Source organism: Vanacampus margaritifer, chromosome 20 (assembly GCF_051991255.1).
Source record: "Vanacampus margaritifer isolate UIUO_Vmar chromosome 20, RoL_Vmar_1.0, whole genome shotgun sequence".
In the NCBI taxonomy this organism is placed as follows: domain Eukaryota; kingdom Metazoa; phylum Chordata; class Actinopteri; order Syngnathiformes; family Syngnathidae; genus Vanacampus; species Vanacampus margaritifer.
In genome coordinates this window covers 18,485,584-18,512,939 of record NC_135451.1, presented here as the reverse complement: position 1 = coordinate 18,512,939, position 27,356 = coordinate 18,485,584, and the positions used below count along the sequence as shown (strand labels likewise).

The following is a 27,356-nucleotide window of genomic DNA, read 5'->3' as shown; positions in this document are numbered from 1 at the left end:
AAGTGAATGATGTCAAAGTCACAACATGCATCCAATTCTTCCGTCATGAGCTTATTTCATTTCAGCATCTTCATCATCAAAAAAAGTGATTTCCTTGCAAGCAAGCGTTGTTTCGTCACTTGTTGGATGCGAATTTGAAAAACGTCTGCGTGACGTCAGAAGAGCAGAAAGCCAACGTGGAGGCGAGGCCGGCCGCCGTTGAGACGGCGAGAAAGCAAAAGGGAAACTTCCTTCCATCCCGCCTCACCGCTAAGTGCAGTGTGAAAGGGTGAGCAAAATGAAGCGGCTGCAGACGAGAACAAACCAAAGAGGAAGCGCGACTCGCAGCAGTCGCCGCCCGAAAAGAGACGTCGGCGCCGTTCGTCGGCAACATCACAAGCCGGCCCGGCTTTTGAAAAATGGAGGCCGCTAAACCGCAAAAGTTTGCTCCATCCAACATCACGTGGCAACTTTCAGGAGGAGCCGAAAGATTCTCACGGCCTTCACGTCAATCATTTCACTCTGGCGTAATCCTCAATAATTGCTTTGCTTGACCCAACAAATGAAGTCAAACGTTTCCATCCTTGCACAAAATGAGTCCGTTTGTGAACGCGTCCTAAGCCAAGTGACCGCGCGTGCGGCCTTTGGTCTGCTCAGCCGACGCGGCAAGCAACATTCCGCGCCGTCCACTTTGCGCTTCCAATTTCAAAAGTCAAGTTGGACGAGTGCTCATTGATTGCGCGCGGCGACGCATCGGCGCCAAAACCAAAAACCAAAACCGCCGAGCAATAAGCAGCCATCAATCCATCAATCGATGGATCGATAGCGATGGGATGAAGTTGTCTCCGAGGGGGGTGGAGGAAAAAAAAGGTTGTGGGAGCCCCGCCTTCAACAACATTTGATGGCACTCCTCTTTGATAAGCTTCAATGCCAGCAGCCGATTGCGATTGATCAACTGATTAATGGCTGGCGAGTCTTGATAAAGGCTGCAAGGCGGTCGCCATGGCAACGTCTATATGATCCATCGTTAATGTTTGATGAGCGGCGGCGGGCGGGCGGCCTATAAAAGGGCCGACCCGCGTTCACTTTGGTTGTGTGAGGACGGCACAAGCGTCAAAGTCGCACGCACGCACAAACGCCTCACGGAGAGACGGACGGACGGACGCACGGACGGACGGACTTTGATTTAGTTTGTGCTGGCCTGTCGCGCCCGGCGAGGATGGAGCGGCCAGAAGACGGCGTCGCCGTGGTGGGCATCGGCTGCAACTTCCCTGGCGGTCCGTAGCGCTTTTTAAATAAAGCATAAAGCCGACCGCTTTTTCTTTTTCTGCAAACAAATTCTTTAAATTTTTTCTTAATCGTTTTGCTCCTTAAAACGTAACATTTTAAATTGTAAATCAATGTTAAAATCGCGGTGAATAAAAATGAGCAAACGAATCATTTACGTCAGGCAATAAAAAGTGCAAGCATAAAAAGTTAACGGCTGCCACGGGAATGTGTTTTTTGCTCGCACGCAGGAGAGGGTCTGGAAAACTTCTGGAAGGTTCTGGTGAGTGGGCGGAATTGTGCGGTGACGATTCCCAAGGAGCGCTTCGACTTGTCCGCCTGGTACGACGCCGACGATGACAACAAGGCGGGCAAGTCGCGCACAGCCAAGGCCGCCCTCATTGACGGGTACCGCATCTCCACGATCCGTGCCGGTGTCGTCTCGGCACCGGCACGCTTTGCCGACCTTTCTTGCGTCGAGGCTCTTTGAAAATGTTCAATTGAAGCTGAGGAAAATGTGGCAAAAAGTGCGGCCAACTCGGTTGGTTTCTAAATCCAAGACCGAGTGAGCGCGATGTCCGACTCGGGTGCAGTTTTTTCTACGTTTGCGACCGTGGCTGAAGTGGCGCGCGCGGACATACTGCAGCATGTCAAAACTTGAGCGGCGTCAAAGGCTTGCGAAGCACCGCTATGCTCATATGACTTGACGGCTCAGGCACAACCATTAATAACCCCCCACACCCAATGTTTGCAGTTTCAACCAGTTCGACCACCGGCTATTTGGCATCAGCGACAGCGAGGTGGAACAAATGGACCCTCAGCAGAAGCAGCTGCTTCAGTGCGTCTACAGAGCTCTGGAAAATGCCGGCATTCCCGTGGAAAAGGCCAGCGGGAGCAGAACTGGAGTGTATTTTGGTAAAAACCATCATTCCTTCACTTAGCACGGCGGCGAGATGAACGCTTCTTTGCCGGCAGGCCTGATGAACCGAGACTACGAAACCAACGCGGCGCACGTCCATCCCAGCATCATCAACCACTGGACCGGGCCGGGCTTGGCCATGAGCATCGCGGCCAACAGAGTGTCTTACGTCTTCAACTTCACCGGGCCGTCCATGGCCATCGACTGCGCCTGCTCGTCCTCGCTGGTGGCGCTGCATCTGGCGTGCCAGGCCATCAAACAAGGTGCGGCAGCCCCCGCGCCGCCCATCCCATCTGAACAACACCTTCTAAAAGGAGCGTGTTTGCGTGCTGTCCTGCCAGGGGACTGCGACATGGCGGTGTGCGGCGGCGTCAACTGCATCATCGAGCCCCGGGTGTTCGTGGCCCTCAGCAAGGCCAAGATGATTTCTCCGGACGGGACCAGCAAGCCGTTCTCCAACAAGGCCGACGGTTACGGCAGAGGCGAAGGCTGTGGCGTGGTTCTCCTCAAGCCGCTGACAAAGGTGACACCATTTTCCAGAAGTTAGACCACAAGTCGCCAAGTTGAAGGACTTGGGACTTGCTTTCATTTAAGGACTTTGGACTTCCTTGGCTAAAGCCTATAAAAGACTCACAGTAACTTCTTAGACTTTGTGTTGATGAGATTGCTGGCGGACTTGAATGATTTGCCTGATTACGTTTGAACATTTGCGTTCATAACGCAAGTACAGATCCAAATTGCAAAACGCCAAACCTATGTCATGACTCGGCAAGATTGGATGACTTGACATGTGACTTGTTTAACCCGCGTAACAACTTGACTCGACCTACTTGAAATTTAGCGGCGCCTGATTCGCTATTGTAACTTGGGACTTGCCGGAAAAGTTCTCATTTGCACGTGCGAGTCAACGACCACCTCTGCTATTTTCTCTCGATTCCTCATCATAAACAAAAGCAATCGCTGTACTGTCACCGACACCTTCAAGATCACTGTACCCTTGCTGTACCTTGACAGGCCTTACAAGACCAGGATCACATCTGGGGCATCATCAGCAAGACCGCCGTCAACCAAGACGGGCACTCGGTGTCGCCGATCACCAAGCCCTCCATGACTCAGCAGGAGGAGCTTCTGCGGATGATCTACTCTGAGCGGGACCTCGACAACGTCCAGTACATCGAGGCTCACGGCACCGGGACGCCGGTCGGAGACCCGACCGAGGCGGCGAGCCTCTCAAACGTCATCGCCAAAGTCCGAGCTTCCGGTGCGGAGACTCTGCGGATTGGCTCGGTCAAGAGCAACATCGGACACACGGAGTCTGCCGCCGGAGTGGCCGGACTTATCAAGGTGCTCCTCATGATGAAGCACGGGACCATTGTTCCTTCGGTTTTCTTCTCTGAGGAGACGGCCAGTGTAGACTTCAAGGCTCTGAACATGCACGTTCCAAAAGAGGTGCAAAGGTGGGAAGCAAGCGGTGGGCGGGTTGCGGGAATCAACAATTTTGGCTTTGGGGGCACAAACGCTCACGCTATTGTCACCCAGCACAAGCAGTCGCGCAGACTGAACAAGAACGACAGCAGGAAGATGAAATATTTTGTCATGTCGGCAAATTCATCAAAGTCTCTCACTCTCACGCTGGAAGACACCATCAAACGTCTGGAGAACGACTTTGATCTTAATCATCTTTTGTACACGGCGGCATGCAGGAGGAGCCACCGAAAACACAAATACAGACTGGCCTGCCTGGTTTCATCCTTAGCGGACCTCAAAGAGAAGCTCCAGGCTGCTGTGCACAAAAATGCAAGGCCGGCACTCCAAGATCCAAAGTTAGTATTCGTCTTCTGCGGTAATGGTGTGACTTACCACGGTATGGGCAAGCAGCTGCTCCGACGCGAGCCGGTCTTCAGAGAGAAAATTGAACAGATTTCTCGAGCCTACCAGCAGCTGAGCAGCCTCAACATCCTGGACACGCTTGAGAGCGACAGCGAGCGTAGTGACTGCAGCGCTCCGGACGTAGTCCAGCCTCTCCTCTTTGCTCTGCAAGTGGGCATCGCTACCTTGCTTGGGCACTGGGGTGTCAAAGCCGACTCGGTGCTGGGACACTCTGTTGGCGAGGTGGCAGCGGCTCACTGCTCCGGCCTCCTGCCCCTGGAGGACGCCCTCAAAGTCATCCACTTCCGCAGCGTTCTCCAGGGTGAAGTGGCTGGGGGGAAGATGCTGGTGATCAGCAACATGGCCGTGTCGGAGGTCACAGCTCTTCTCCCGCAATACTCTGGGAGAGTTTGTCTCGCCGCTTTTAACAGCCCACAGTCCTGCACCCTTTCAGGGGATGCAGACGCAATCGAGAGCCTTCAGACAAAGCTGAGCAGCACAGCTAAGAGTGAAAACCTCTTCATCCGCGTCCTGGAGGTACCCGCTGCTTACCACAGCCACATGATGGATCCGATTCTGCCAAAACTCAGGGAGGCCATTGGTTCCTTGGTGGGGAACGAGCGTGGCGTGCAATTATTCTCAACCGTGACTGGTATGGAGGCACAGAGGGGGGATTTTTGCTCAGGTGACTATTGGGCTCGAAATGTGCGGGAACCCGTTGCTTTCGAGCAGGCAGTCAGATCAGCCAGTCAGGGAAAGAAAAGTACGGTCTTTGTCGAAATCGGTCCAAGACGAGCCCTCCAGAGGAACATCATGGAAACTCTCGGCAACGACACGGCTGTCGTGGCCTCGCTGCAGCCAGACCAAGACCACCAGACACTCTTGTCTGTTATTTCAAAGCTCTTTGAGCTCGGTGTAAACATAGACTGGAAGACGTATTATGCGGGGTATGAGGCACCACCGCTGCCTTTCCCAAGATACCAGTTTGATTCCTCGGACAGGGATGTCATCATCAAAGGGGCTCGGCAAAACACAGGGAGTAACCACCCTGTGCTCTGCGCCACAGGCGGCGAGAGCAGCACTTTCAGCTGCGATTTGATGTCTGACTCCACCTTCTACCTGCAAGAGCACAGACACAACAAAGTAGCCATTATCCCCGGGGCCTTCTATGCCGAGTTGGGCTTGGCCGCGTTTATGGCTTGCGCCAAACCAAAGGTCCCTCTTAACTCACTGCAGCTCAGTGTCAATTTTCACAGTCCATTTGTCTTAACCCCAAACCCTCTCGAAATGAAGGTGCGGCTAGAGCAAGAAGAGAACGAAGCCGGCTTCACAGTGTTCTCCTCCTCAGCCACATATGCGTCAGGCAAAGTTGCCTTCAAGAAAGAGCGAGCAGTCGAAGAGCAGCGCATTGACCTGAGCAGCATCTACAAAAGATGCACCTCTGTTGTGACTTATCAGGAGTTTTACGGTTACCTTGCCCAAGGAGGCTTTCAGTATGGAGAAGTCTTCACCAATAAGGCAGACGTACACTATGGGGAAGATCTGAAAGAGGCCTTTGCCATGATCACCGTTCCACAGGCACTACGGTCTCAGTTGCATGACTACTGTGTTCATCCAGTAGTGCTGGACTTCCTCATGCAGCTTCTCCCAGTCACAGTAGAGCACATTTTTGCTGGCAGACCAGGTTTTCCTGCCAAGATTGGAAGTTTGACCGTGTTGGAACCATTACAAGACGAGATGACGGTCTACTTGAGGGCAACCGATGTCGGTGCAGACCATTTTGAGGTCTGTGGATGTTTTGCTGATCGGCACGGTCGGACCTTGGTTGAGGTCAAGCATGTCTTGATCAAGTACCTTGGCAGTCGATCTCATGTGGTCGAGGAATACTTCTACCACAATGACTTTAGTGTCATGACCGAGGAACTCACAAATGATCCACCTCCTAAGGCGTTGGTCTTCTCTGACCATATAGGGATTGCAAAAGCCCTGCAGCCCCACTTAGACTCACGCTCTCACTACATTTCATTCGCTCATGCGCAAGATATCTTAAGTCATGGATTTCCACATGTCTTTGCAAACCTCAACATAACAGACATCAAGGAGAACTTTGATGAGGTCTTGTTCTTGTGGGGCAAAGAAAACCTAAACTTGTTCATGCCTGATGATGTCCTACAGAATCTGGCAAGTTGCTGTGAAATTTTCCGGCAGGTAGTCCTCGAGCTCAAGCGAATTCACTTCCCCAACTCCGTCCGAGCAATAACCTACTGTTCATCCGAGCTCACGGTTGATCACGTCAATCCAGGTTTTGCCGTGGTGGGCATGACAAGGGCCCTTGCTGCAGAAATAGCCGAGCTCTCATTTCAGTTGGTTGACATTAGCTCCATCTGTGCTAAGGACATTGCGGCTCTGTCCGAGGTCCTACGAGCTTATCCTTGCAGCAAGTACCCAGAACTGGTTGTCAGAGATGGGGCAATTCTAAAACCTTCCATCGCACGTACATCTCCTGAAGTCCCTGAGAATTCTGAAGGCACTTTTACGTCCAACGCATCTGAAACTTGCATCCTTCAGACGGCGGACGCTTTCAAGATGAGTCGCTTGAGTGCCGTTCATGTCCATGCCGACGCCGAGCAAATGAGTGATACGTCAGTTGAAATTCAGCCCACTAAGCTATGTGTCCATTCGTCGGAGTACTTCCCTGTGAGTGCCTCACATCTGAACTTTGGCCAGACGTTGTACTGGAACAAACACTCGTCACAGAACCACAAGCTACTCATGCTTGACTTCAGTGGAATCGTTACCAAGGTTGGAAAGGATGTCAGGAAATTGAAAGTGGGAGATTGTGTGGCTTCCTGTTACCCCGTGGTAGGGGCCAATAGGATCAGAGTTCCTCAGGATGTGTGTTACACAACCAATCAACTCCCCTTCCTTCAAACGGCACCTTGTGTCTCCTACTTTGTGCTGGCGAGGGTAATCCTATGTGGGGTCTTGGCAAAAGCCAAGCGTTATCTCGGCATCATATCTCCTGTTCCTGATTCAGTTCTGGTAAAGGTTTTGACAATCGCCTCTCAAAAGTCTGGCTGGGACGTGATGGTTGGAACACACGGCTCCTTTAAAGATCCCAATCAAATGGATGCGTTCGTAGTCCTGCCTCCATACAACAAAAGCTTGATTGCAGAAGTCTGCAACTTTCCTAGTGTCAAGAATGTTGTCCTGGTTCGTGGCTCTCAAACGCAGGACTTGCTTGCCCAGGATGAGCTCCAGGGAGTGAACGCAAGCGTCCACGTGCAACAAGTTGACATCCGGGCTGTTTTGCAAAAAGGCTCGCTGGGTGCTCGAAGGCGAGGCGTTTATCACTGGCTCAAGTCCTTCAATCTGAACAAGAACTTCTCCCTGGAAAGCTTCACATTTCAATGTATGACATCTGAGAAGATCCAAAGCCTTCCCTCTGAGAAGTCAAACTCCTACTTCCATGCCCAAAAAGTGTCTGTTGTGGCGCTGGAAAAAGGCCAGAGCGCCGCCACATCCAACATTCCACTCCTGCGCTCCAAAAAGCGGCTTTTCCGAAAGAGATCAGTGTACATCGTAGCGGGTGGTCTGACCGGGCTGGGCTTTGAAACAGTAAAGTTCATCTCACAAAAGGGTGGCGAGGTTGTCATCACCCTCTCCAGGAGCAAGCCCTCAGCGCACGTGCAGCAGGAGATCCAAAAGATCCAGAAGCAATGCGGGAACAGCGTTGTCAGCATGCAGTGCGACGTTGCCGCGTCTGCGCAAGTGCACAAGGTTATCGGCGACATCCAGCTGCAGTTCAAAGGTTATCCAATCAGAGGCGTCTTTCACAGCGCGGTGGTCTTGCACGACGCACTGATCGAGTCCCTTGACAGGTCCATTTATGAGGAAGTTCTCAAGCCCAAAGTCAACGGTGTACTCAACTTGCACGATGCAACCCTGAGCTGCCAGCTGGATTACTTTGTTTGTTACTCTTCCATATCGGCATTTCTGGGGAACGCATCGCAAACAAACTACGCGGCAGCAAACACGTTCCTGGACTTGTTCTGTCAGTACAGACGAAAGCTCGGCCTTCCGGCGCAGTCCATCAACTGGGGAGCTCTGAACCTGGGACTCCTCTTGAACAAAGAGGTATTCCATCGCTTCCTGGAGGCCAAGGGGATGATGGTGCTGATGGTGGCTGAGATCCATAAAAGTCTGGAGCAAAGCTTGCTGCTCAACCGGCCGCAGCAAGCCATTTGCCGCTTCCACTTTCGGAACATCCGCTTTAACATCCTGTCGCAAAACGCCGCCCTGACCATGCGACTGTCGGCGCTGGTGGAGCAAGCCCTCCAAAAGTCCAGAGAGTTGAATTCCCAGAGTAAAAACACGGCGGAGGTGCCGGCCAAGGATTACGTGGTCTCGCTACTCGGCAAAACCGTTGGCGTGGACGTGAGCGAACTGAAAGACGACTCGCCGCTGTCGTCTCTCGGCACGGACTCCATGCAGGCCATGACGCTGCAAAACCTGATCTACCAGGACCGCGGCGTGAATGTGCCGCTGGTCAAACTTTTGGATCCCAATGCCACGCTATCCACTGTGGTGGCCATCCTGAACGAGGCGGGTGAGGGTGGAACTCATCACCACAACGCTCTGCCAACTGATAACGGCGGGACTCTTTCGACACGATTTTAAGCAAGATCACGTTCGACGCGGCGCTCAAATCACTCATTTCCATGTTGTGTTCCAGATCAGCACTCACTTTCTTAGGACTCCAACATTGTTTGAAAAAAATATGTACACAATGCCAGTGCAAACCCCTACTGTACTTTTACGGTTAACCACGTGAAGTGATGACGTAGCATCTGGAACAGCGTCTGAAAGTCACTCAAGTCCACTTTTGGCTTTCAATGTAAAGCAAAAAAGAAAAGAAAAAAGAAGTCACTTGTGTAAGTCAGGACGCTTGCAAGTATTCATTTATTTCAATTTGTTGGAAGTTGTTTTCAGTATAAAGTCTTTGGACTACTTTTTTGTAAACATTTTTACCAGGAGAGGACAAATATTAAAAAAATATATATATATTTTTTTTTGTTTACAGATGATTGATCTCATTGTCTGAAGGATATGTGAAGCTAACATTTTTTTTTTAAAAGCTATTTATCAGTCCTGTGTTTCAAAGGTGATCTTTCTTATCTCTTTATGAGGATTATTAAGCGAACGGCGAGTAAAATGAGTTGATGAAATGATGAAGTGACGCAACAGCACAAAGTGTGACATGCCGCCTGCTGCTTTCTTTTTTCTCTTTCAAGTGGCGTTTTTGTCCCCTGAAAACGTTTACTGCGCAGGCCAACGTCTGCGACACTTTCACTTGCATTCTTGCCAAAGCCGCCTTGTGGCTAATATCTGTATTTTGTTTCTAATCTTATTTTTCCCCCCATTTGACTGTTTAATTAGCGCAGCTTGGCATCGCCGTTCATGTTTCATCAGTGCAGTGGTTTTTAATTCCGCACTTTTATACGTCTATTCATCAAACCCTTTGTGATTTGAAAAATAATTTAAAACATTTTTTTCTCAATTTGAAAACGGAAGTGTATATATTTGATCAGTGCACACAATGAAGTACGCATCAGCTGCACACACAAATTAAATTATAAATATTTAATGCCAGTCTGTATTTTTATTATTTTTTTGCTGTTGCCTGACAAGTGCGACTTGACAACTGTCTCTTTTTCACAACAAAGTCTCCTTCCTTTTTTGTGTCAACCAGCTACAAAAAAAAGTTGGCTGAAATCACAGTCAGCGGATGTGTGTGCGCATGCATGCGTCTTGAACCCCACTAAAGCCCCGAGACCGACTTACCCGAGCCCCGAGGATCAACGGAACCAGCCTGTTGGCAAGCGCCGCATTAGGCGCGCGCTCTCGTTCCCAACGGACGAGCGCTTTGCTTCTTGCGGGACCTGTTGGCAAAAGTGGACGACTTTTCAGTACGCTGCTTTGAAATAGAATTGGTCAATTCTTTTGTTCGCCAAGTTGGTCAGAGGTGCGAGGAATGTAAAAGTGACCGATGTTGTTGTAGATTGGGGCCGCATTCTTCCTGTGTTGCGTGTCAATAAAGTGTCCGACGGTGGCGTATGCGGGCAAAGCGTGTTGAGACACTTTTTCCAGCCAAAATAAAAACTATACAATTGCAGGCCTCGATGAAGCATTTAAATGCCGATTGTCTTTGCAAAGAAAAAAACATCCAAGCACTTTTTTATTACCATTAAGGATTGGGAGGGAAATAAACTTGTGACTGTGGTCATGGACACGGAATGTTGTTATCGTCCCAATACAATAAAAAGCTGATTTGCTATCAAGCAGATTAAAGAACTGTTGACTTCATTGCTTTATGACAAACATTTATTAATTCCAATGCAAATGTATTTAAAGCCAACGTTTCAAAACAACAAGGTCGCCAAAAGTGTTGGCTGAAGTTAGGCTGAGGTTTGTAACAAACTATCAAACTAATGTGCGGGGGTTTCATTTCATTCTAATCTTTAGGAGACAAATGCTGATTGCGCAACAATCGCATGACATACAAAACTTTCCAAAGTTGCGACTGTCATGTTTGGGTCCAGTATCTTGACCAATGGTATGTTGACACCGGTCTCTTGAAAGATTTGATTCTGAAGTGTCATGGCCAACATGGAGTCGAGGCCCAGCGCAGCCAGCGTGGTCTTGTCGTCCAACTGGTCCTCGCCAAGGTTGCTCACGTCACGGATGATCCGTCTCACGCTTTCCTGCGGGGAAGACGATTGGCCAACTGGCGGCTCAAGGCTCCCGTTCTCCTTTAGCTCCGCCTCCATGAAGGGCGACAGGCGTTCCCTGAGGGAGGCATTCTTGAAGTTGAACTTGCATACGAGCTGCTGAGGTCTGTTGGCGAGAAGGACCTTGGCGAGGGCTTGCTGCATCTCTCCCACGTCCATGACCATCAACCCTTTGCTCTCCAGGTGCTTTTGGACGTGCTTTTTGTCGAGCAAGAGGCCCAGGTTCAGCGGACCCCAGTTGACGGACTGTCCGGCCAGACCAAGGTTCCTCCGGTAAAGGCAAAAGTTGTCAAGAAAGGAATTGGCCGCTGCATAGTTGGACTGAAACTCATTGCCAAGAAGCGACGAGACGGACGAGTAGCACACAAAGAAGTCGAGCTTCTTGTGAAGCGTGGCGGCGTGCAGATTCAGGGCGCCGCTCACTTTAGGCTGCAGAACTTTCTGCAGGAGGGTCGCATTGAGAATTCCGATGGGCGCATCGTGGAGCACCGCGGCACTGTGAAAAACTCCTTTGATGGGACGACAAGTCAGTCTCTGTTCAGTCTTGGAGATGGCGTCCTCCACTTGCTGCAAGACTGAAACATCACACTGAAAGTTTGCGATGGTGATGTTGAACCTCTTCCGGATCAGATCCAGTTGCGAGTGCGTTTCGTGCGTTGGCGTGCGTCTGGACAGCGTCACAATACAACCGCCGCCATTGCAGGCAATGAACTTAACCGTCTCAAAACCCAAACCTGTCAGGCCTCCACTTACAATATAAGTAGCACGTTTCTCAAACAATGGTCTGGGTTTGCTCAGCAGCACAATGTCTGACAACTGGCAGCTGGCCGTTCTCCGATCCAAAACCACTTGGCGCACCGTCTTGGAGGCAAAGTACGACTGGTCGGCCTGCGCTTTTGCTGTGCTTGAGGTCTGAAAGGTCTCTCTTTGAACAGGCAGAGACGCTCGATCAAAGCCAAGCGTCGTGAGCCACTTCGAGATGGACCTCCCTTGCGCTTGGAGGTAAACTCTTTGAAGAACACGAGTCACGTGGAGAACATGCACGCGGAGGAGGTCACTCTTGCACGCAAACCTGTTTGTCCAGCATTGGGACGACTGTCGCGTTCCGCACACAAACACAGCATGCCGCTCGTTTCCGTCACTTTTGCATAAGTCTTGCCAAGAGTCGTCATACGGGGGGAGGAAGATAAAGGCTCGACATGGATCGAGACTTGGATCTTGCTTTGACAGATGGGGCAAACAAGACACATTCCAACCCGACCTGTTTGCTGTCAAGGCTAGAACTTTCAGAAATGCAGACGCTAGGTCTGGAGTGATGATGGCCAGTTTTTTCTGTCGTCGTGGTTTGACAGCGGGAAGAGTGCGCTGCAGGAGCTCCCACGACAGGATGAAGAAGGACATGCTTGGACATTCTTCCAGGAACGGAAGCTTCTTGGTGTCGTAGCACACGGAATCCGGAAGGACGACCCTCGCCGCCGCTGCGGACGGGTAAGTTGCCGCGATGCAGTCGCCCACTCTTAGGCTGCGAACGTCTTTGCCGACAGCGGTCACGATGCCGCCAAAGTCAAGAGCCAGCAGTGTGTGGTGGTGGTCGCTGCCTTTGTTCCAATACAAAGTCTTTTCAAAGTCCAGGTGTGAAAGTGTCACAGGGAAGTAATCTGAGGAATGGACACACACATTTGTTATCTGAACCTCAACTGATTTCTCCGGAACTGCGCCGTCAATTGTGTCGCTGAGGCGAGCAGTCAAGTTTTCCATCCTGTAAGGATGACTGGTCTGTAAGACAAAATCTCTCACTGATTGGATGTCACCCTTAAATGACACTGGGTCCACTTGGTGCGTGCGTGTTATCCTTGTTGTCGCCACCTGTCCTTGACCAACAATGACTTGGGATTGCTCGCAAGAGTTAATGAGACCAACTAAAGATTCAATGTCCGTTTTGGTAAGAGACATCAAGTCAATGAGCTGAAAAGAGATACCCGGTACCTCTGTTGCACAAGCCCTCATCATACCGGACAGCGCAAAACCAGAACTCACACAGTCGACCATCATCTGTGTGCACCTGTAGGTTATAACCCGTACAGTGCAAGAATGTTGGCTCTCGTTCAAAGTTGAAACAACCTGACGGAACGACTCGCAGCAGGCCACCAAGCGGTCCAGCGCTCCAGCAGCTGATAAGTGAGTGAGGTCTTCGGCGGCCCAAATGAAGAGAACATTTCTTAAGCGGTTGCCAAGAACAAGGTCTCGCAGTTGGCCTGATGTCCAGTGCGCTCTGTCCTCCACGCAGGACGACTCCGGGTGCAAGTACGGCCCAAGTGCTTCAGCAATGCCCAGCTTGTCTGCAAAAACGAGCGCCCTTATCTTCCCGTCGCAGTTGAACTTGTTTGCGATGGGAATGACTTGACTGTGGAAGAGCAGCGATTGCTGGCCGGGCAAGCAACCGGACAAAAACGTGACGCAGACCTCCTGCAGTTCCACCAGCACTTTCCCATCTTTGGTAGCAAAGCAACCGCACAATTTCAGGAAGTCTGGCTTGTCTTCAGTTGCACGCATGTAAATCAACATCTCCTCTTGCGGTGGTCCTGAAACGATGACGCCGCCGATAGCCGAGGGGAATCCCCGCTTGGCTGAGAGACGCCTCGTGGCCACGACAGCCGTCATTTGCAAGAAGTAGTCCAACAGCACAGGATGGAAAAAGTAGTGGTGCAGATGCTTCACCAGTTCTTTTGGGACACGGATCGCTGCCACAGCCTCAGTAAATTCGTCACCAAAATACACATTGTCCAGCTGTTTGAAAACCGAGCCGTAATCAAATCCCACTCTCCAAAGGATGGAGTAAAATTCCATGCTTGATACAATCAAAGTGCACCTTTGATAGATTCCCTCCGGACAAATACTTGGTTCCTCAAACACAGCCGGTCCGCCTTTGCACCTCAAAGTACCTGAGGCGTGAGTGGCCGCAGGGGAACTTATTGTGAAGACACCGCTGGGTTCCTCAAGCCTCACTTTCAATTGGGGGTTGTTGGTGCTAAGCAGATGATGGAATGTCACACTGAGCTGGAAGAAGGAGGCGGGTCTCCTCGGCTTCAAACAGGCCACCGCAGAAGCCAAAGCCAACTCCACAAAGAAGGCGCCGGGCACGATGGCAATGCCGTCGTGTTTGTGCTCCCGCAGATGCCACATGGCGCCCTCGACCGTCACACTGCAGACGTACTCGTCGCCGTTCTTCCGTATTTGGGATATCAGCGGATGTGACGACGAAGACGACGAGTCGTGTCCTTGTCTGACATCCTCAAAGTACATCTCTTTCTTTGTGTTGTCAAAATGATAGACTGGGAACGTCGTAGGCGGTGTTTGACAACCTCGGTAGAGCTCCTGCCAGCGCACGTCGACTCCCAGTTCAAAAAGTTTCCCCACCGTCGACAAGATGGTTTCATATTCTTTGTGCGGTTGGACAGAGGCGAGAACAATAACGTCCTCTCCTAGAGTTTCCAGGATGTGTCTTTGAAGAGCCCTGCGAGGTCCAATCTCCACAAAGACCACGTTCCCCCTTGATTGCGTATCCCTCATGACTGCACGCAGCGCTTGCTCAAACAAAACCGGTTCCCTGATGTTCTTTGCCCAGTAGCTCGCGCTTCCAAAGTCCCCACAGGCATACCTGTCCCCCGTCACAGTGGAAAATAGCTTGCATTCCATGTTGCCCACAGCCAAAGCATCAAAATGACTCTGAATGCCCTCAAGTACAGGATCCATGAGAGGACTGTGGTAAGCCGCGCCAACATCCAAGACACGCAGAAAGATATTCTCACCAAGGTACATCCTGTTGAGTTTGTCATGGAGGACGTGGACCGCGTGCGCCTCTCCTGACAGAGTGCAAGACTGCGGGCTGTTGAAAGCGGCCACGCAGACCTTCTTGGAGAAGTCCTGAAGGATTGTAAGCACCTTCTCCACCAGTATGTTGCCCACCACAAGCATCTTTCCAACGGCGGCCCGACTTTGAAGCGCACTGCGCTGGTACACCACATTGACGCCATCTTCGAGAGACAAGAGGCCAGAGCAGTGAGCGGCAGCGACCTCGCCTAAGGAGTGTCCGAGGACCGCGTCGGCTTTGACGCCCCAGCGCTTCAGGACAGCCGCTATGGCCACCTGGAGAGCAAAAAGCAGAGGCTGGACAACGTCCGGCTGCCTCAGGTCATCCGTCTGACGCTCTCCGGAAAGCCACTGACTGATTGTGATGTGTGGGTTCTTCTTCTGAAAGAGCAGCTCCACCTCTCGCACCTTGTCTTTGAAAAGCGGAATGGCGCCAAAGAGCTGCCTGCACATGCCTGTGAAGGAAACGCCGTTACCGCTGAACACAAACACCACCTCGACGTTCAACTTTGTCGACGCCACTTTTGCTCGCAATGAAGACGCCAGCCGATGGTGTAAATCCGACAGGGATGACGTGACAATGGCCCTGCGGTATTTGTGCTTCGTGTGGCTCCGCCCACAGGCCGAGGTGTAGGACAGTGCCTGCGCGTCGGCTACTTGGCCGTCAAGAAGCCTTCCGTGGGTATCAGTGAGGGATCGCGTGAGGGATTTGTGGGAGGCTGCAGATGTTACAAAAAGCCTGGGAGCATCTTTTGGGATCGGCGCCAGATTTGTGCTCTGCCGATGCTCTCTTACGATCACGTGCGTATTTGTGCCTCCAAAGCCAAAGCTGTTAATCCCGGCCACTCGCTCCCACGGGCCATTTGTCCGCCACTTTTCAGCTTTTGTTGGAATCCGAATTCTCAGGACTTCAGCATCGATGCCAGAAGAGTCCGGGGAGTAGAAAAGGGATGGAACGATGGTCTGGTGCTTGATCATGAGGAGCACCTTGATGAGTCCGGCCATCCCGGCCGCAGATTCCGCGTGTCCAATATTTCCCTTCACGGAGCCGATCGGCAAAGTGTCCACGCCGGCCTTTCTGGATTTGGCAAGCACGTTTGAGATGCTGGTGGCCTCCGTCAGATCTCCAACGGGGGTTCCAGTTCCGTGAGCCTCGACGTACTGGACATCGGCGAGCTCACGCTCAGAGTAGATTTTTCGCAGCAGCTCCTCTTGTTGATGCAAGGACGGCTTGGTGATCGGCGTCACGGAATGTCCGTCTTGGTTGACGGCCGTTTTGGCGATGATACCCCAGATTTTGTTGCAGTCTTCTAACGCCTGCAAATTACACGCAAAGCTAAATATGCTTACATTTTCTGTCATCTTGCTTATGGTAATCCATAAGTGATGAGTGGAGGCAATTGGGTTCTCTTTGGTTGTTGAAAGGGTTTTAACCCAACCACACTTGGAGTTGATTTTTGCCATGTTAACAAACCCAGTTGACACCCACCAGAGACACGAACAAGGGAACTCTACACACACAATTTTGAAGAGAAGAAGCCTTTAGGATTACAAGGGATTAAAAAACACACACATAACCAACAAGAGTCCATTGCCTTCATTCATCTTTGCCATCTTAAGCATTATTAGTACAGTAGATTGCTTGAACGGAGAACTGGGCTCCACACCGGGTTTGAGCTCCAGTATAGGAACGTAACAGTCAAGAATCAAATCAAAGAAGAAATAAAGGCGGACAGCCACCAAGCTCCCACAAAGCACAAGGGACAACTCAACTCCCAAGCGGGCTCCAGAGCTCTTAAGGAAAAGGACGTGGTCCTCGGACATTGGCCTGACCTTTGGGGGGTCCTTGACAAACTTAAGAATTCAATGCAACAATATTCACGTCACCGTGTTGTGTGTATCGTTGCATAATTCATGCTGGACACAGCGAGAAGCTGCACTCGAGTCTCGGAATGTCTTGGCAAGAGAAAGCACATCTGGTCTTTTAACTGTGCTGCGTGGGTGCACGTCATTATAGTTTTTCAAAAACTTTATTCTCATTCAGCTTTTTAGAAGGTCTAAAAGTGAAACATCATCTACAGCAGAGATGGGCAAACTCGTTCCTCGAGGGCCGGAGTCCTGCAGGTTTTGGACGGTCCCCGTTTCCAACACAGCTGATTCATATGATCAGCAAGCTGTGCCTAAGCCTGTTAATGATCCTGTTCATTGGAATCAGACGTGTCCAGACCTCAAGTTTGCCCGGCAAGTCCGAAGACGGCAAATAGGCCCGTTTTCAAAGGTCACCTTTTTGAGCGGCTTGAGGAGGACGACGCCGCAGCCCTCGCCTCTGCCGTAGCCGTCCGCTCGGCCGGAGAAGGGCTTGCTGGTGCCCGCGGGCGAAATCATCCTGGCCTTGCTGAGGGCCACAAACACTCGGGGCTCCAAGATGCAGTTGACCCCCCCGCACAGCGCCATCGCACAGTCGCCTGTCCGAGGTGCAACAAACAAACAACAAACAAACAAGTCGCGTCACGGCTCAAAAACACACACGGACTCAAGTACAATGACTCATTTGAATTCCGTCCGTTAAGTGAAAAAGGACACGAAATGACTCGTGTTAAAAGAAATACTTGAGTTCTTGGTCTGTTACGTGCGTGACGTCATCACATAAAATGTACGCGGGTGTGATGTCATTCACGTCAACGCGAGCTCTACACGGTAGCCTACGAAAAGTTCTCCTTCTCTAGCCTACCTGCGTCCTCATTTCTCTCGACCTGAAACAGAACACCAGTAAAGTGTTTGCGTCTCTCGTCTTTGTGTCGGGTCTACCTCGTCTTTGTGTCGGGTCTACCTCGTCTTTGTGGCGGGTCTACCTCGTCTTTGTGTCTGGTCTACCTCGTCTTTGTGTCGGGTCTACCTCGTCTTTGTGTCTGGTCTACCTCGTCTTTGTGTCGGGTCTACCTCGTCTTTGTGGCGGGTCTACCTCGTCTTTGTGTCTGGCCTACCTCGTCTTTGTGTCTGGCCTACCTCGTCTTTGTGTCGGGTCTACCTCGTCTTTGTGTCGGGTCTACCTCGTCTTTGTGTCGGGTCTACCTCGTCTTTGTGTCTGGCCTACCTCGTCTTTGTGTCGGGTCTACCTCGTCTTTGTGTCTGGCCTACCTCGTCTTTGTGTCTGGCCTACCTCGTCTTTGTGTCTGGCCTACCTCGTCTTTGTGTCGGGTCTACCTCGTCTTTGTGTCGGGTCTACCTCGTCTTTGTGTCGGGTCTACCTCGTCTTTGTGGCGGGTCTACCTCGTCTTTGTGTCTGGTCTACCTCGTCTTTGTGTCTGGTCTACCTCGTCTTTGTGTCGGGTCTACCTCGTCTTTGTGTCGGGTCTACCTCGTCTTTGTGTCTGGTCTACCTTGTCTCATGGCCTGACATGCCAGATGCAGAGCGAGCAGAGAGGAGGAGCACGCGCTGTCCACGGCGAAGGACGGCCCGGTGAGATTGAAGACAAAGGAGATCCGGTTGGCCGCCAGGCTGCCGGCCGTCCCCGTGGCGTTGTAGTGATTTATGGAGGCGGGGCTGCGACTTCGGAGCATCTCGTAGTCTCGGTTCATTAGACCTGCAAGGCAGTCGTTGGGCTCCGTTGTTTATTCCGCCTTTCAATCCAGTCAACAACTTTCTCCTCCCTGGCGGGACTAATCGAGTGCCTTTCGTCACAAAAGGTGACTTTTCACGGAAGGTTCTTGCCCGACTCGATGGAACGTCAGCATGCGAATGTGTGAGCGGCAGAGAACGCCAAATTCAACACACCTGCTGCACAATCACACGAGAGGCGGCAATGAAAAGAGTACATTGGGCCCAATTTGGACACTTGGGGGTGTGCTCACTTTTGTTGCCAGAGGATGAGATATTAATGGCTGCGTGTCAAGTTATTTTGATGGCACAGAAAATGTGCACTTTTTCCCCCCACAGCAGCAAAGTGTCCTCATTTCTTCGGCGCTGTCCCATGACAAGTTTTCGTGTTTGTATCGTCTGAGTGCACGCGACACGCTCACCGATATAAACTCCAGTTGCGCTTCCACTGATGCTCTCCATGGCGACGCCGGCGTCCTCCAAAGCCCTGAAGGTGCACCGGAGGAGCAGTTTGTGCTGAGGGTCCATGACCTCCGCCTCAGCCTCGGCAATGCCAAAAAAATGGTGGTCCAACTCGTTCCACCTGGAAGGGACGCCCGCCGTCACCATCGGACGTCGAGACCGCATTGTGCACGATTCACATGCAAACAAATGCAGGAGCAAAACAAACAACGACACAAATCGATGGCAGAGGAATTCTTTGATGACGGATTCAGAGGGATAGAAGATATAAAGCCACGAGTACAGCATGAAGATTCTTTTTGCATTTGGCCAAAGTGGACATCACATGCAAACCGTAAGAAAGTAAAAGTTCTCTAGGATGCATCTTTTCAAAGATCAAAATAAATAAAAGACGTGCTAATATGATTCCAATCGACAATCAGAATTGTTGCGCTCACCCGTCGATGAGAGCGGCTTTGGTGGTTTGCGTCTTTGCGGGTTTGCTGCCATCGGGATGCGACCAGGAATGCGCGTCAAAGCGCTCGGCCGGAATGTCCACAACGTGGTTTTCCCCCTCGGACAGAACACGCCAAAAATTGGCCAAGCCTTCACCTGAAAAGCACGCGAGAAGCTCATCGACTTCAACCCTGACACAATTTCAAGATTTACAAAAACAAACACACAAAATTCTGTTACGTTTGGAGCAATTCTTGTCATTCCGCTTCTTATACTAAAATATAATTGCTCTCCACTTAGAAAAATCCAAACAAACAAGCAGCATCGTTTACCAACTTAGCCACACATCAATACAAATGTAAACGTTGCATTTTTTTCTTAATGCGAGTACAGATCAAATCAGACCGCTCATGGAAATGTCAATTTGTTGCAATGATGTTAGCATTAGGCTAAGCAAATGCAAATAATATTTACGCATTTCAATTGGCCAAAAGTGGCCACAATTAAGCCAAAAGGTCAAATTGGATGTAAACAGCATTTATGGACGCATATTTAGGAGTTGAAGTTGTAAATGACACGAGACAAAGATGTCCACCATGGCAAGTTTCAAGACATTTACATTAATGCTAAAAACGGGTCGCCAGCCCACCTCCAGGGAAGTTGCATCCAATCCCGATAACGGCGATGTCATCTTCTGCATCCATGATGTTCTTTTCTGGAGCAGCAGACTTTGTGTGGGAACAAATGCTCCGTTTCCAACTTATAAACACTCACGAAGAGGAGGAGGAGGAGGAGGGGGAGGAGGAGGAGGAGGGGGAGGGAGGAAGAGGAAGGAGGAGGGGGAGGGAGGAAGAGGAGGGAGGGGGGCTAACCTCAACAATGAGTGACAGTCTTGCAACTAATTGCACGTTGGAGAACAATGAATGACCCGATAGCTTCAATTTAGGCACAGTTAAGAGTGACCTTTATTTGAGCAAGTCATGTGATCACCGATCCAGGTGGGGGGGGGGGGGCTGATGGAGGCGCCATGAAGAAATCAAAGCGGCTCTTAAGATGTCACAAAAGCAGACATCCATACAAAATGGTGACTCGTACTCTTCCGTGGCCAATAAGCACAAGCGCCGCTTATCATGACGCGCGCGTCTTCAAGTTGCTTGTTGATGCAATTCAATTGGAAAAGGAGCGTGAAAAGCAATCGTTAGCGGATGTGCGGGGCCAGCTGGCCGTCCTGTGCAGGACGTGAGGACACGAGGCCCGAACAGTACAGCCAGGCGGGAACTACCTTCTTAGCGCCCCAGCGGTTTTCCTCCAGAACCATTCGGATCTCTTTGCCGTCCAGAGTCTCATACCCGAGGAGGGCGTCGCGAGCTTCTCGTGCTCCTTTTTGCACGTCTTCAGGCCGCCGCCGCCGCCGTCCAGCTCGTCCATGAAGATGACGCAAGGCGCGTCGGCGTCCTCTGAGGAAGCAAAGCAAGACAATCAAAGTCCTTCCACAATGTTTAGTGCCGGGATACTCGTGGATAGGAACAAATGTCCGTTGCGACGTCTGACCGCAACTGAAAACAAGACAAACAACACGTCTTTGAAATGACGTGACACTACTTGATTACTTTGAGTTACTTTTCTATAGTCGCCTTCCAGGGCAACACGTGCAAACATCATTCAAGTGACACTTTTGAAATGGCTGCGTTCTTATTCTGGTTTTGTTTCCCCCCCACTCGCATCCCCATCAGCAACCACTTGAGCTTTTTCCGCCTGGGAGCACGCGTGACGTGCCGGTGGGGCGGATTCCCGCGCAGATCGATTGCTTTCCCGGAAACTCGCTCAACAGGTTCCCGAGGCGGCTGCCGCCAACTCCCGCACGCATCTCATCGAACCCGGAGCCCGAGGCGTAGTCGAAAGGGCCAGCAGCGTCTTCCCGGTGCCGGGCGGCCCCACCAGCAGGATCCCTGCCGGAAGACGCCATTTCCGCCAAGGACAAAACGAAGACGGCAGAAGAGGACGGCAACGGAAACCTTTGGGCAGCAAAGAAAAAACGCCTTTTCTCACACTCACCTATTCAGTTGTAGTGCATTCACAATTACCCACAATGCACTCAACAGACGCCGCCCGTCTGCTCTCCGTTCGGAGGGTCTTGAAACCTCCACTCTGGAGCACAAGAGCAAAGCATAACAGATGAGATTTTAAAAAATAAATAAATATATATGTATACACTGAGGGCGACATGTTACCTACGAGGTAAAAAGTGAAGCTCGGCACAAACATCTTGTCGAGGTCTGTGCTTTTGCTCGTGGAATATTGGCGAGCCAAAAAGCCTTCCGTGTGCCAACCCTGTGACAAAGCGAAACATTTGCAACTTAAACTTACTTACGTTTTTTTTTATGTGGATAAACCAGAGCCAGAGAATGTGACTTGAGCAACCCTGACAACTGACCATGCTTGTTATGAAAGAAGCTGTGAGCGCAAAGGCGACTGCTCCTCCACACTGAGGGGAAGGCGGGAGGCTCCTCCGAGACCAGCGAGGACGGCGACCTGTCCAGCAGCTCGTCCAGCAGCTCGTCCATCAGCTCGTCCAGCAACTCGTCCAGCAGCTCGTCCAGCAGCTCGTCCAGCAGCTCGTCCAGCAGCTCGTCCAGCAGCTCGTCCAGCAGCTCGTCCAGCAGCTCGTCCAGCAGCTCGTCCAGGGGACTGCCTCCAATTTCGGACACAGCCGGATCCCAAAGGCTCCTGCTGTTAGGCTACAACAAGACGGGGAAGGGAAACCTTCCTTATCCTTATGAAGCAAATGTTGTCATCGCTTTTACGACGTGCCCAGCAAAAGGAGCACGATATTTGATTGAAACGATTTGCTTTAAAAAAAGAAGAAGAAAGAAGCAGGCATTCTTTTGTTTACATTATTCGACCATCAGCTGCAGCCAACGTGAATGCCACAATGTACGTGGCGCTAATCAAAAGACAAGCTCACCTCTTTTGCATGTGCAGTGTGCTCTGGGTTCAAGTGTTTGTGCAGGGTCTGCACCGACCCTGCAGCCGTGTTCTTCGAGCTGATTGACGGGCACAATCATCTGGTGGGGAGGACATGGCACATGACACACAACAGCACTGTATACAGTCAGTTTGCATTTAATAATTTGTCTTTACACACAGGTAGTTGTACTTCTATTTAGTACACAGAAGGAATACTTTTGCTACTTCTGCATGTCATTTCATAATAAAGCTTCCATGTGACTCCGACCTCGGATAGCAGTTGTGTAACCTTTTGGTCGGCGCCTGTCATTTGACTTTACATTACTGTCCAACGTTCATTTCCGCTGTATGTGTAAACTTGACTGGTCCAAAAATGAAATCCTACTCCGCATTTTGCATAAGCCGAAAACGTGGTGACGTCAGCAATCCGCATGGTCCGACCGTGACACGTTCCCCACAGGTTAATGCTACATTAGCGGCCATAGGCAAGAGTAACAACCCTTGCGAGTCGCGGCTACACGCCGCCGTACACACAAGTGATTAAACCACCAAATTATTATTCTGGACGCGACCAGAATGACATTTACACGGCAATTGATGAAATGTTGACCACTATTAGCTAGCAAGCTAGCTAGTCAAAAATGAGCTTTACAATGACCGGCTGTGGCTAAAACGACGACAGGGAAAACATTATGGTGGAATTAAAACACATATGTGGGAAGTTAGTGTACGAGCCGAGGAGAACCCCTCTGTGTGCTCTTAAAGGAATGCGTAATCCCGAGTCAGTGTTATTTTTCTTACACAACAACATCCGGCTGCTTTGCTAACACTGAACCGCTAACTCTTGACAGACAGCGATTATGTCTACGGAAATCCTCCAGTCGACGGGTCTCATGTTGATGATGTCATCATGGACGGACGCAGCTCGCTTTGGAATATAAACAGAACATCGTGGAGGTAAATGAAGAAATTGTTTTCACATACGGTAATTCGCTCGTCCAAAAGACACGCGTGCAGTACAGTCAAATGGGTTGTTGCATTATTTTTCTTCAAAAAAGCCCCAGCCTCGCGCTATAAACCACGAAATAACGTGTACTTACGATACGCGTGCTTACTGAGCTTAGCATGTAGCTGTAGCATTTGTCTACTTAGTGGCCATGCGTTTTCCTGGTAACATTATTAGAAAAACAATGAATAGCTGAGCTGTCATAAGTTTATAATGGCTGTTATATGAATGACAATGCAAAATATTGTGTTCGCACCACATAAGCTGATTCCTTTTTTCTCTCTCCATTTTGTCTGGAATGTGGTCTGATTGTTTATGTGCATTATCAATCAACAATAATGATTGCTTGTCCCCCTCCGTGTGTGTCCTAGCAGGTACGATGGGTAAAAACAAACCAAAAGGCAAAAAGCAGGCTAACGTCTTCCAAGTGGCAGCGAACAAGCACTTGAAGGCCAAAAACAAAGCCAAGCCCATCCGGACGACGCTCAAGCACGTAAGGTCCATCGCAAGCTCATTTGTCTTCAAACCCTTGTGTGATCTGCGAAATGTGTTTGCATCTTCAACTCAGATCAACGCCGTGAAGAATGACAAAGTAGAAAACCTCAACCAGATGTTCTCGGAAGTCCACAAGGACGTCAGCATTTCCAAACGTGTGGCGGCACAAGCGAAGAAACCGGCACAGCAGGTGACGTCAACGGCCCGTTTTCATTCTTCATTCCACGTCACATTCATGAATGGCATCTTTTGTCTTTTGTTGTCGGCGTTAGATGGTCAAAGAGCCGCCCGAGGAGCCGGTCAACGTTGACAGCGCTGCGCAACTCTTGTCTCAGCTTTGATGGATTTGCTGTTTTCGCCGGTTCTGAAACTGTCAATAAACACGACCGGGGCTGTTGCAATACTATTGAGCGGCCATCTTGTTCTACGGGATCGGACCGGCCGGCGCTCACGGGTTGCTTGCTTTCAGAAAAGATGAAAAGTCAAACTAAATTGCTTTTATCGTTGGCGGGGGAGAAGACCAGAATGGACGACGTTTCTCATTTTCCTAAATTCTGGAGAAGGTTGATTTTTGTGTGTTATATGATTTGAAAATACCGTAAAAGATCTGAATTGTTTGACTTTTTATTGGTAAAACACAATCTGCAAAACCTCTCAATCTGCTCTTAAAGACACGGGAGCATTTTCAAGGTTGTGAAGATTTTCAATATGTTTGTAGCGTCTACTCTGAGACGACGACAACAATTTGACAGCATTCGCAATTGAAAGCCAAAAGTGCCAAATAGCCTTTGAAGATGTTTGCAAAAGTCACTTTTAAGGAAACGTGACACAAACTTTATTGACTTCATAGGAACACAAGTTATTTTTTATAATATACATTAAACGACGACCAACTTGACTTTCCTTTATACACACACGCGTATATCTGTATGTGTGCTATCATGGTTTTCTTTTGTCTCCTTTTTTGTAGGTCAACTGAAAATACAAAGTAGAGTCAACATGCCTTTTCGATAAAAATATGTTTAGAAAAAATGTACATTTTTCTATACAGCAGTTGTCTGTAGCGAGGAACGTCCGCCCACAACAAAGCGTCGTCTTGTGCTGGGGCTGCCGTTGCCATGGTAACCAGCCACAAATGAACAGAGGTAAGAACGGCCATTTTGTGTTGCCAGGGCACATCCCCAGCAGGGCACGTTTTGTCCTTGACCTCCGCCGAGGACAATCCTCGCCGTTCCTCCACTTGGATCCTCTGCCGCCATTTTGTCGCATGTTCGGCAATGCAGAAGATTGTGGGTGGTGGTCAATGACTCGTGATTTTGACATGGCGGCTGGTCCGGGTTCCGATCACCCACGCTTGACACAAAACAAGTTTCCAAAATGAAGACTTTGTGGTGGCGTATTTTGCAGTCGAATTGTCAATCGTTCTACGCCAAACTTCAACTGGAAAAGGCAGACAAGCTGAAGCAAACGCACTTGACCTCCCACTCGTCAGTTTGTGACGTTTCACACATCCCGAATTCACACAGATTTTGGGGGTGCAATGTGAGGGTCGTGACCTTTTAAAGCGCAGCAGTCGGCGGCCGGGAAAGGACGCGAGTGGAAAAGTGATGAAGATGACGATGACGATGATGACGGGTCAGGGGTGATCTCGACGATGATTCACGGTGATCATCTACAAGCATACAAATTCTCGTCTTCATCTTGTGATTTTTAGAATGATCTAAAGTCACCTTTTTAGTCCGATGCGTCCGTCCTATTTGAGATTCAAAATGCACCGTGTGTGTCTTTCCTTCTTAATATTAACAAAGACAAAAAAAAAAAATTAATTTTAATTTTTCATTTAAATACTTAATTTCATCATTTAAAAATATATATTAAGCATTTTATAATTATCATTAATGATACAACTATGAAGAAGTGGAGAATTTGCATATTTGGTTCATTATTTGACACTATATTTCCATAACCTTTATTAATAAAAGCACGAAATGCCCATTTGTCGAAAATGCATATTCAATGCCGCATTCGTTTTATGATGACTGAAAAGTATATCTGAAAATATTATCTGTGTTTTTCTTTTTAATAACAATCATAAAAAAATGCTGTATTATTAATTTGACCATATCCATGTATATTTTAATAATAATAAAATATGTAACATTGAATGTCCATTTAGTAAAAAAAAGAAAAGCTTTTTACGCTTGCAGACGAACGACCACCGCACGTCACAAATCTTACACAAATCAAAATCATGGAGATTTCAAGTTAATTAACGCGCAAAATGTCAAGAAAAATGTAAGCCAACTCAAAATATGCAACGTTAAATGCTCAATTTTGCCAATAAAAAAAAAAGGACATGAGGAGAAAAAGAGCTGCAGGGTTGTCGACAAGCAGAATGTTGAGTTTTGTGTTTTTGGCAGATTGCAGAAGTATTTTTTCCTCAGCACACAAAATGTCAACAAATGTCAAATAAAAGACGTCAAAATGATGCGCCCTCAATTTACTGCATTTGAAAAACAACAGCAACGGAATGGTGAAAACGAGAAAAAAAACGTGGACGTTTCAGATTCCATTTTGGGGACGAAAAAGGTCCAAATGCGAGCTTTGGCTTCCGATGACGGCACAACAGAACCTCCAAAGTGCCGGCGACCGACCGACCGCTTCTTACTTGGGGAACGTTTTGTCTTTTTTCTACATACTGTACATTACGTTTTGATCTCTACCAGTCCCGACTGGTCGGCCTTTCCCGCCGGCTGAAGGGAATTGCGAATTCCGGGGCATCCTGCAGACACAAAGAGCAAAGTCATTAATGAAGAGCCCCAAAAGTGGCTCCACAAACGCAGAATCAATAGCAACAAGCTAACACTCTGCGTTACCACAGACAAAAGAACATCACCCAGCGCAGGCACATATTCTTTATCCTCTGTGAAAAACTGACAACGAGGATTTCACTTGACTTTAAGCTGCTCTTTGTAACAATTGGGCCAAAAATAGGGTTACAATTTCCTTTTTATTTTATGACAGATAGACATTGAGCTGTTTACAATGCTGGTTTCCCGCCCTCCGTCTACAGATGTGACCTCATGCGTGACCTCATGCGTGACCTCATGCGTGACCTCATGCGTGACCTCATGCGTGACCTCATGCGTGCAGTGTCGTTTCATTTTTGAGCCACAGGTGGCAGTAGCGATTGAAAATGGATTTTTTTGCTTTTAGTAGCTTGAAGTCACGACCTGTGGACCCTATATAGTGACCGACTGGGGGGTTCGGAACCCTAGGGTTGCTAACCCTAACCCAAAAGGATTTCCATCTAGTCAATATTATCCTTATTGATTCCTTTGTTTTTGTTTTTGTGTAGCAGCATGTCGCGCAGCAACATGCCAGTCAGCAAAAAAGAGATCCAGTGCAAAGAAAGTCGCTGACCTGATGCTCAGTTGTCGATGTCAGAAACGTGATTTTCCATCTGAAAACACAAACAAGAGGGATGACGACTGCACGCAAGAAAGACGAAGAAAGCAAAGTGTTGCGTTGCTGGATTGCAGCTAAGAAGAGTTTGCTTGTGGTTTTGTGAAAACCCGATTCTGATTGGAGCGTTTGAATTTGCTGACGTGGCTTTCAATGGAAGGCAAAATTTGCATCAGGTTAAAAGTTTGTCTTGTGGATCTTTTGACTTCCAGCGCAAGCCTGTGCCCCCCCCCC

At 49.5% G+C, this 27,356-nt stretch overlaps 5 protein-coding genes across 13 annotated transcripts in view; 2 read left to right on the top strand and 3 right to left on the bottom strand.

The window, feature by feature from the left end:
* Positions 1–1,198: 1,198 nt before the first annotated feature.
* On the top strand, positions 1,199–10,331 carry LOC144040014 (phthioceranic/hydroxyphthioceranic acid synthase-like). The gene is made up of 6 exons (XM_077553751.1): positions 1,199–1,256; positions 1,497–1,653; positions 2,000–2,160; positions 2,221–2,427; positions 2,506–2,687; positions 3,179–10,331. Exons 1-6 carry the CDS (start codon positions 1,199–1,201, stop codon positions 8,711–8,713), a joined length of 6,300 nt encoding a protein of 2,099 aa, XP_077409877.1. The 3' UTR covers positions 8,714–10,331.
* Positions 10,332–10,403: 72 nt separating this feature from the next.
* On the bottom strand, positions 10,404–19,967 carry LOC144040008 (phenolphthiocerol/phthiocerol polyketide synthase subunit C-like). The gene is made up of 6 exons (XM_077553735.1): positions 19,839–19,967; positions 19,192–19,345; positions 18,715–18,875; positions 18,075–18,278; positions 16,978–17,159; positions 10,404–16,011 (listed from the first exon to the last, which is right to left on the bottom strand). The coding sequence occupies exons 1-6, from the start codon at positions 19,891–19,893 to the stop codon at positions 10,555–10,557; spliced, it is 6,213 nt and encodes a 2,070-aa protein (XP_077409861.1). The 5' UTR covers positions 19,894–19,967; the 3' UTR covers positions 10,404–10,554.
* Positions 19,968–20,196: 229 nt separating this feature from the next.
* Positions 20,197–22,582, bottom strand: LOC144040012 (uncharacterized). 2 transcript variants are annotated; one of them, XM_077553746.1, is made up of 7 exons: positions 22,155–22,582; positions 21,624–21,927; positions 21,421–21,520; positions 21,278–21,337; positions 21,014–21,204; positions 20,472–20,646; positions 20,197–20,342 (listed from the first exon to the last, which is right to left on the bottom strand). In XM_077553746.1, exons 2-7 carry the CDS (start codon positions 21,751–21,753, stop codon positions 20,318–20,320), a joined length of 681 nt encoding a protein of 226 aa, XP_077409872.1. In that variant the 5' UTR covers positions 21,754–21,927; positions 22,155–22,582; the 3' UTR covers positions 20,197–20,317. The 2 variants fall into 2 exon arrangements, with proteins under 2 accessions (XP_077409872.1, XP_077409873.1); XM_077553747.1 differs by lacking the exon at positions 21,014–21,204 and having other exon boundaries at positions 21,245–21,337.
* Positions 22,583–22,966: 384 nt separating this feature from the next.
* Positions 22,967–24,060, top strand: rbis (ribosomal biogenesis factor). 3 transcript variants are annotated; one of them, XM_077553748.1, is made up of 4 exons: positions 22,967–23,113; positions 23,534–23,655; positions 23,731–23,847; positions 23,930–24,060. In XM_077553748.1, the coding sequence occupies exons 2-4, from the start codon at positions 23,542–23,544 to the stop codon at positions 23,996–23,998; spliced, it is 300 nt and encodes a 99-aa protein (XP_077409874.1). In that variant the 5' UTR covers positions 22,967–23,113; positions 23,534–23,541; the 3' UTR covers positions 23,999–24,060. The 3 variants fall into 3 exon arrangements, with proteins under 3 accessions (XP_077409874.1, XP_077409875.1, XP_077409876.1); XM_077553749.1 differs by having other exon boundaries at positions 22,971–23,113; positions 23,537–23,655; XM_077553750.1 differs by having other exon boundaries at positions 23,047–23,141; positions 23,537–23,655.
* A 601-nt stretch (positions 24,061–24,661) lies between these two features.
* LOC144040010 (RNA-binding Raly-like protein) overlaps positions 24,662–27,356 on the bottom strand; it is a 56,576-nt gene continuing 53,881 nt past the window's right edge. For 5 of the 6 annotated variants that reach the window (XM_077553738.1, XM_077553742.1, XM_077553739.1 and 2 more), the window contains 2 exons: positions 27,081–27,120; positions 26,143–26,439 (listed from right to left, as the gene is read on the bottom strand). In XM_077553738.1, coding sequence (XP_077409864.1) covers positions 27,088–27,120 — 33 coding nt within the window. In that variant the 3' untranslated portion in view covers positions 26,143–26,439; positions 27,081–27,087. Of the gene's footprint in view, positions 25,330–26,142; positions 26,440–27,080; positions 27,121–27,356 lie in introns of those variants that run through there. The other variant, XR_013289607.1, reaches the window with a different exon arrangement.

Bases quoted from the DNA above. Each gene is read 5' to 3' on its own strand.
- LOC144040014 (XM_077553751.1), top strand. From the start codon at position 1,199: ATGGAGCGGCCAGAAGACGGCGTCGCCGTGGTGGGCATCGGCTGCAAC. The intron at 1,654-1,999 runs GTACCGCATCTC...CAATGTTTGCAG, and splicing joins AAGGCCGCCCTCATTGACGG to TTTCAACCAGTTCGACCACC. The intron at 2,161-2,220 runs GTAAAAACCATC...CTTTGCCGGCAG, and splicing joins CAGAACTGGAGTGTATTTTG to GCCTGATGAACCGAGACTAC.
- LOC144040008 (XM_077553735.1), bottom strand. From the start codon at position 19,893: ATGGATGCAGAAGATGACATCGCCGTTATCGGGATTGGATGCAACTTC. The intron at 18,876-19,191 runs GTGAGCGCAACA...CGTCCCTTCCAG, and splicing joins AAAGCCGCTCTCATCGACGG to GTGGAACGAGTTGGACCACC. The intron at 18,279-18,714 runs GTGAGCGTGTCG...ACTGCCTTGCAG, and splicing joins CGCAACTGGAGTTTATATCG to GTCTAATGAACCGAGACTAC.
- LOC144040012 (XM_077553746.1), bottom strand. From the start codon at position 21,753: ATGGACGAGCTGCTGGACGAGCTGCTGGACAGGTCGCCGTCCTCGCTG. The intron at 21,521-21,623 runs GTCAGTTGTCAG...GCTTTGTCACAG, and splicing joins CTTCTTTCATAACAAGCATG to GGTTGGCACACGGAAGGCTT. The intron at 21,205-21,277 runs GTGGGTAATTGT...TGCTGCCCAAAG, and splicing joins CGGCGTCTGTTGAGTGCATT to GTTTCCGTTGCCGTCCTCTT.
- rbis (XM_077553748.1), top strand. From the start codon at position 23,542: ATGGGTAAAAACAAACCAAAAGGCAAAAAGCAGGCTAACGTCTTCCAA. The intron at 23,656-23,730 runs GTAAGGTCCATC...TCTTCAACTCAG, and splicing joins TCCGGACGACGCTCAAGCAC to ATCAACGCCGTGAAGAATGA. The intron at 23,848-23,929 runs GTGACGTCAACG...TGTCGGCGTTAG, and splicing joins CGAAGAAACCGGCACAGCAG to ATGGTCAAAGAGCCGCCCGA.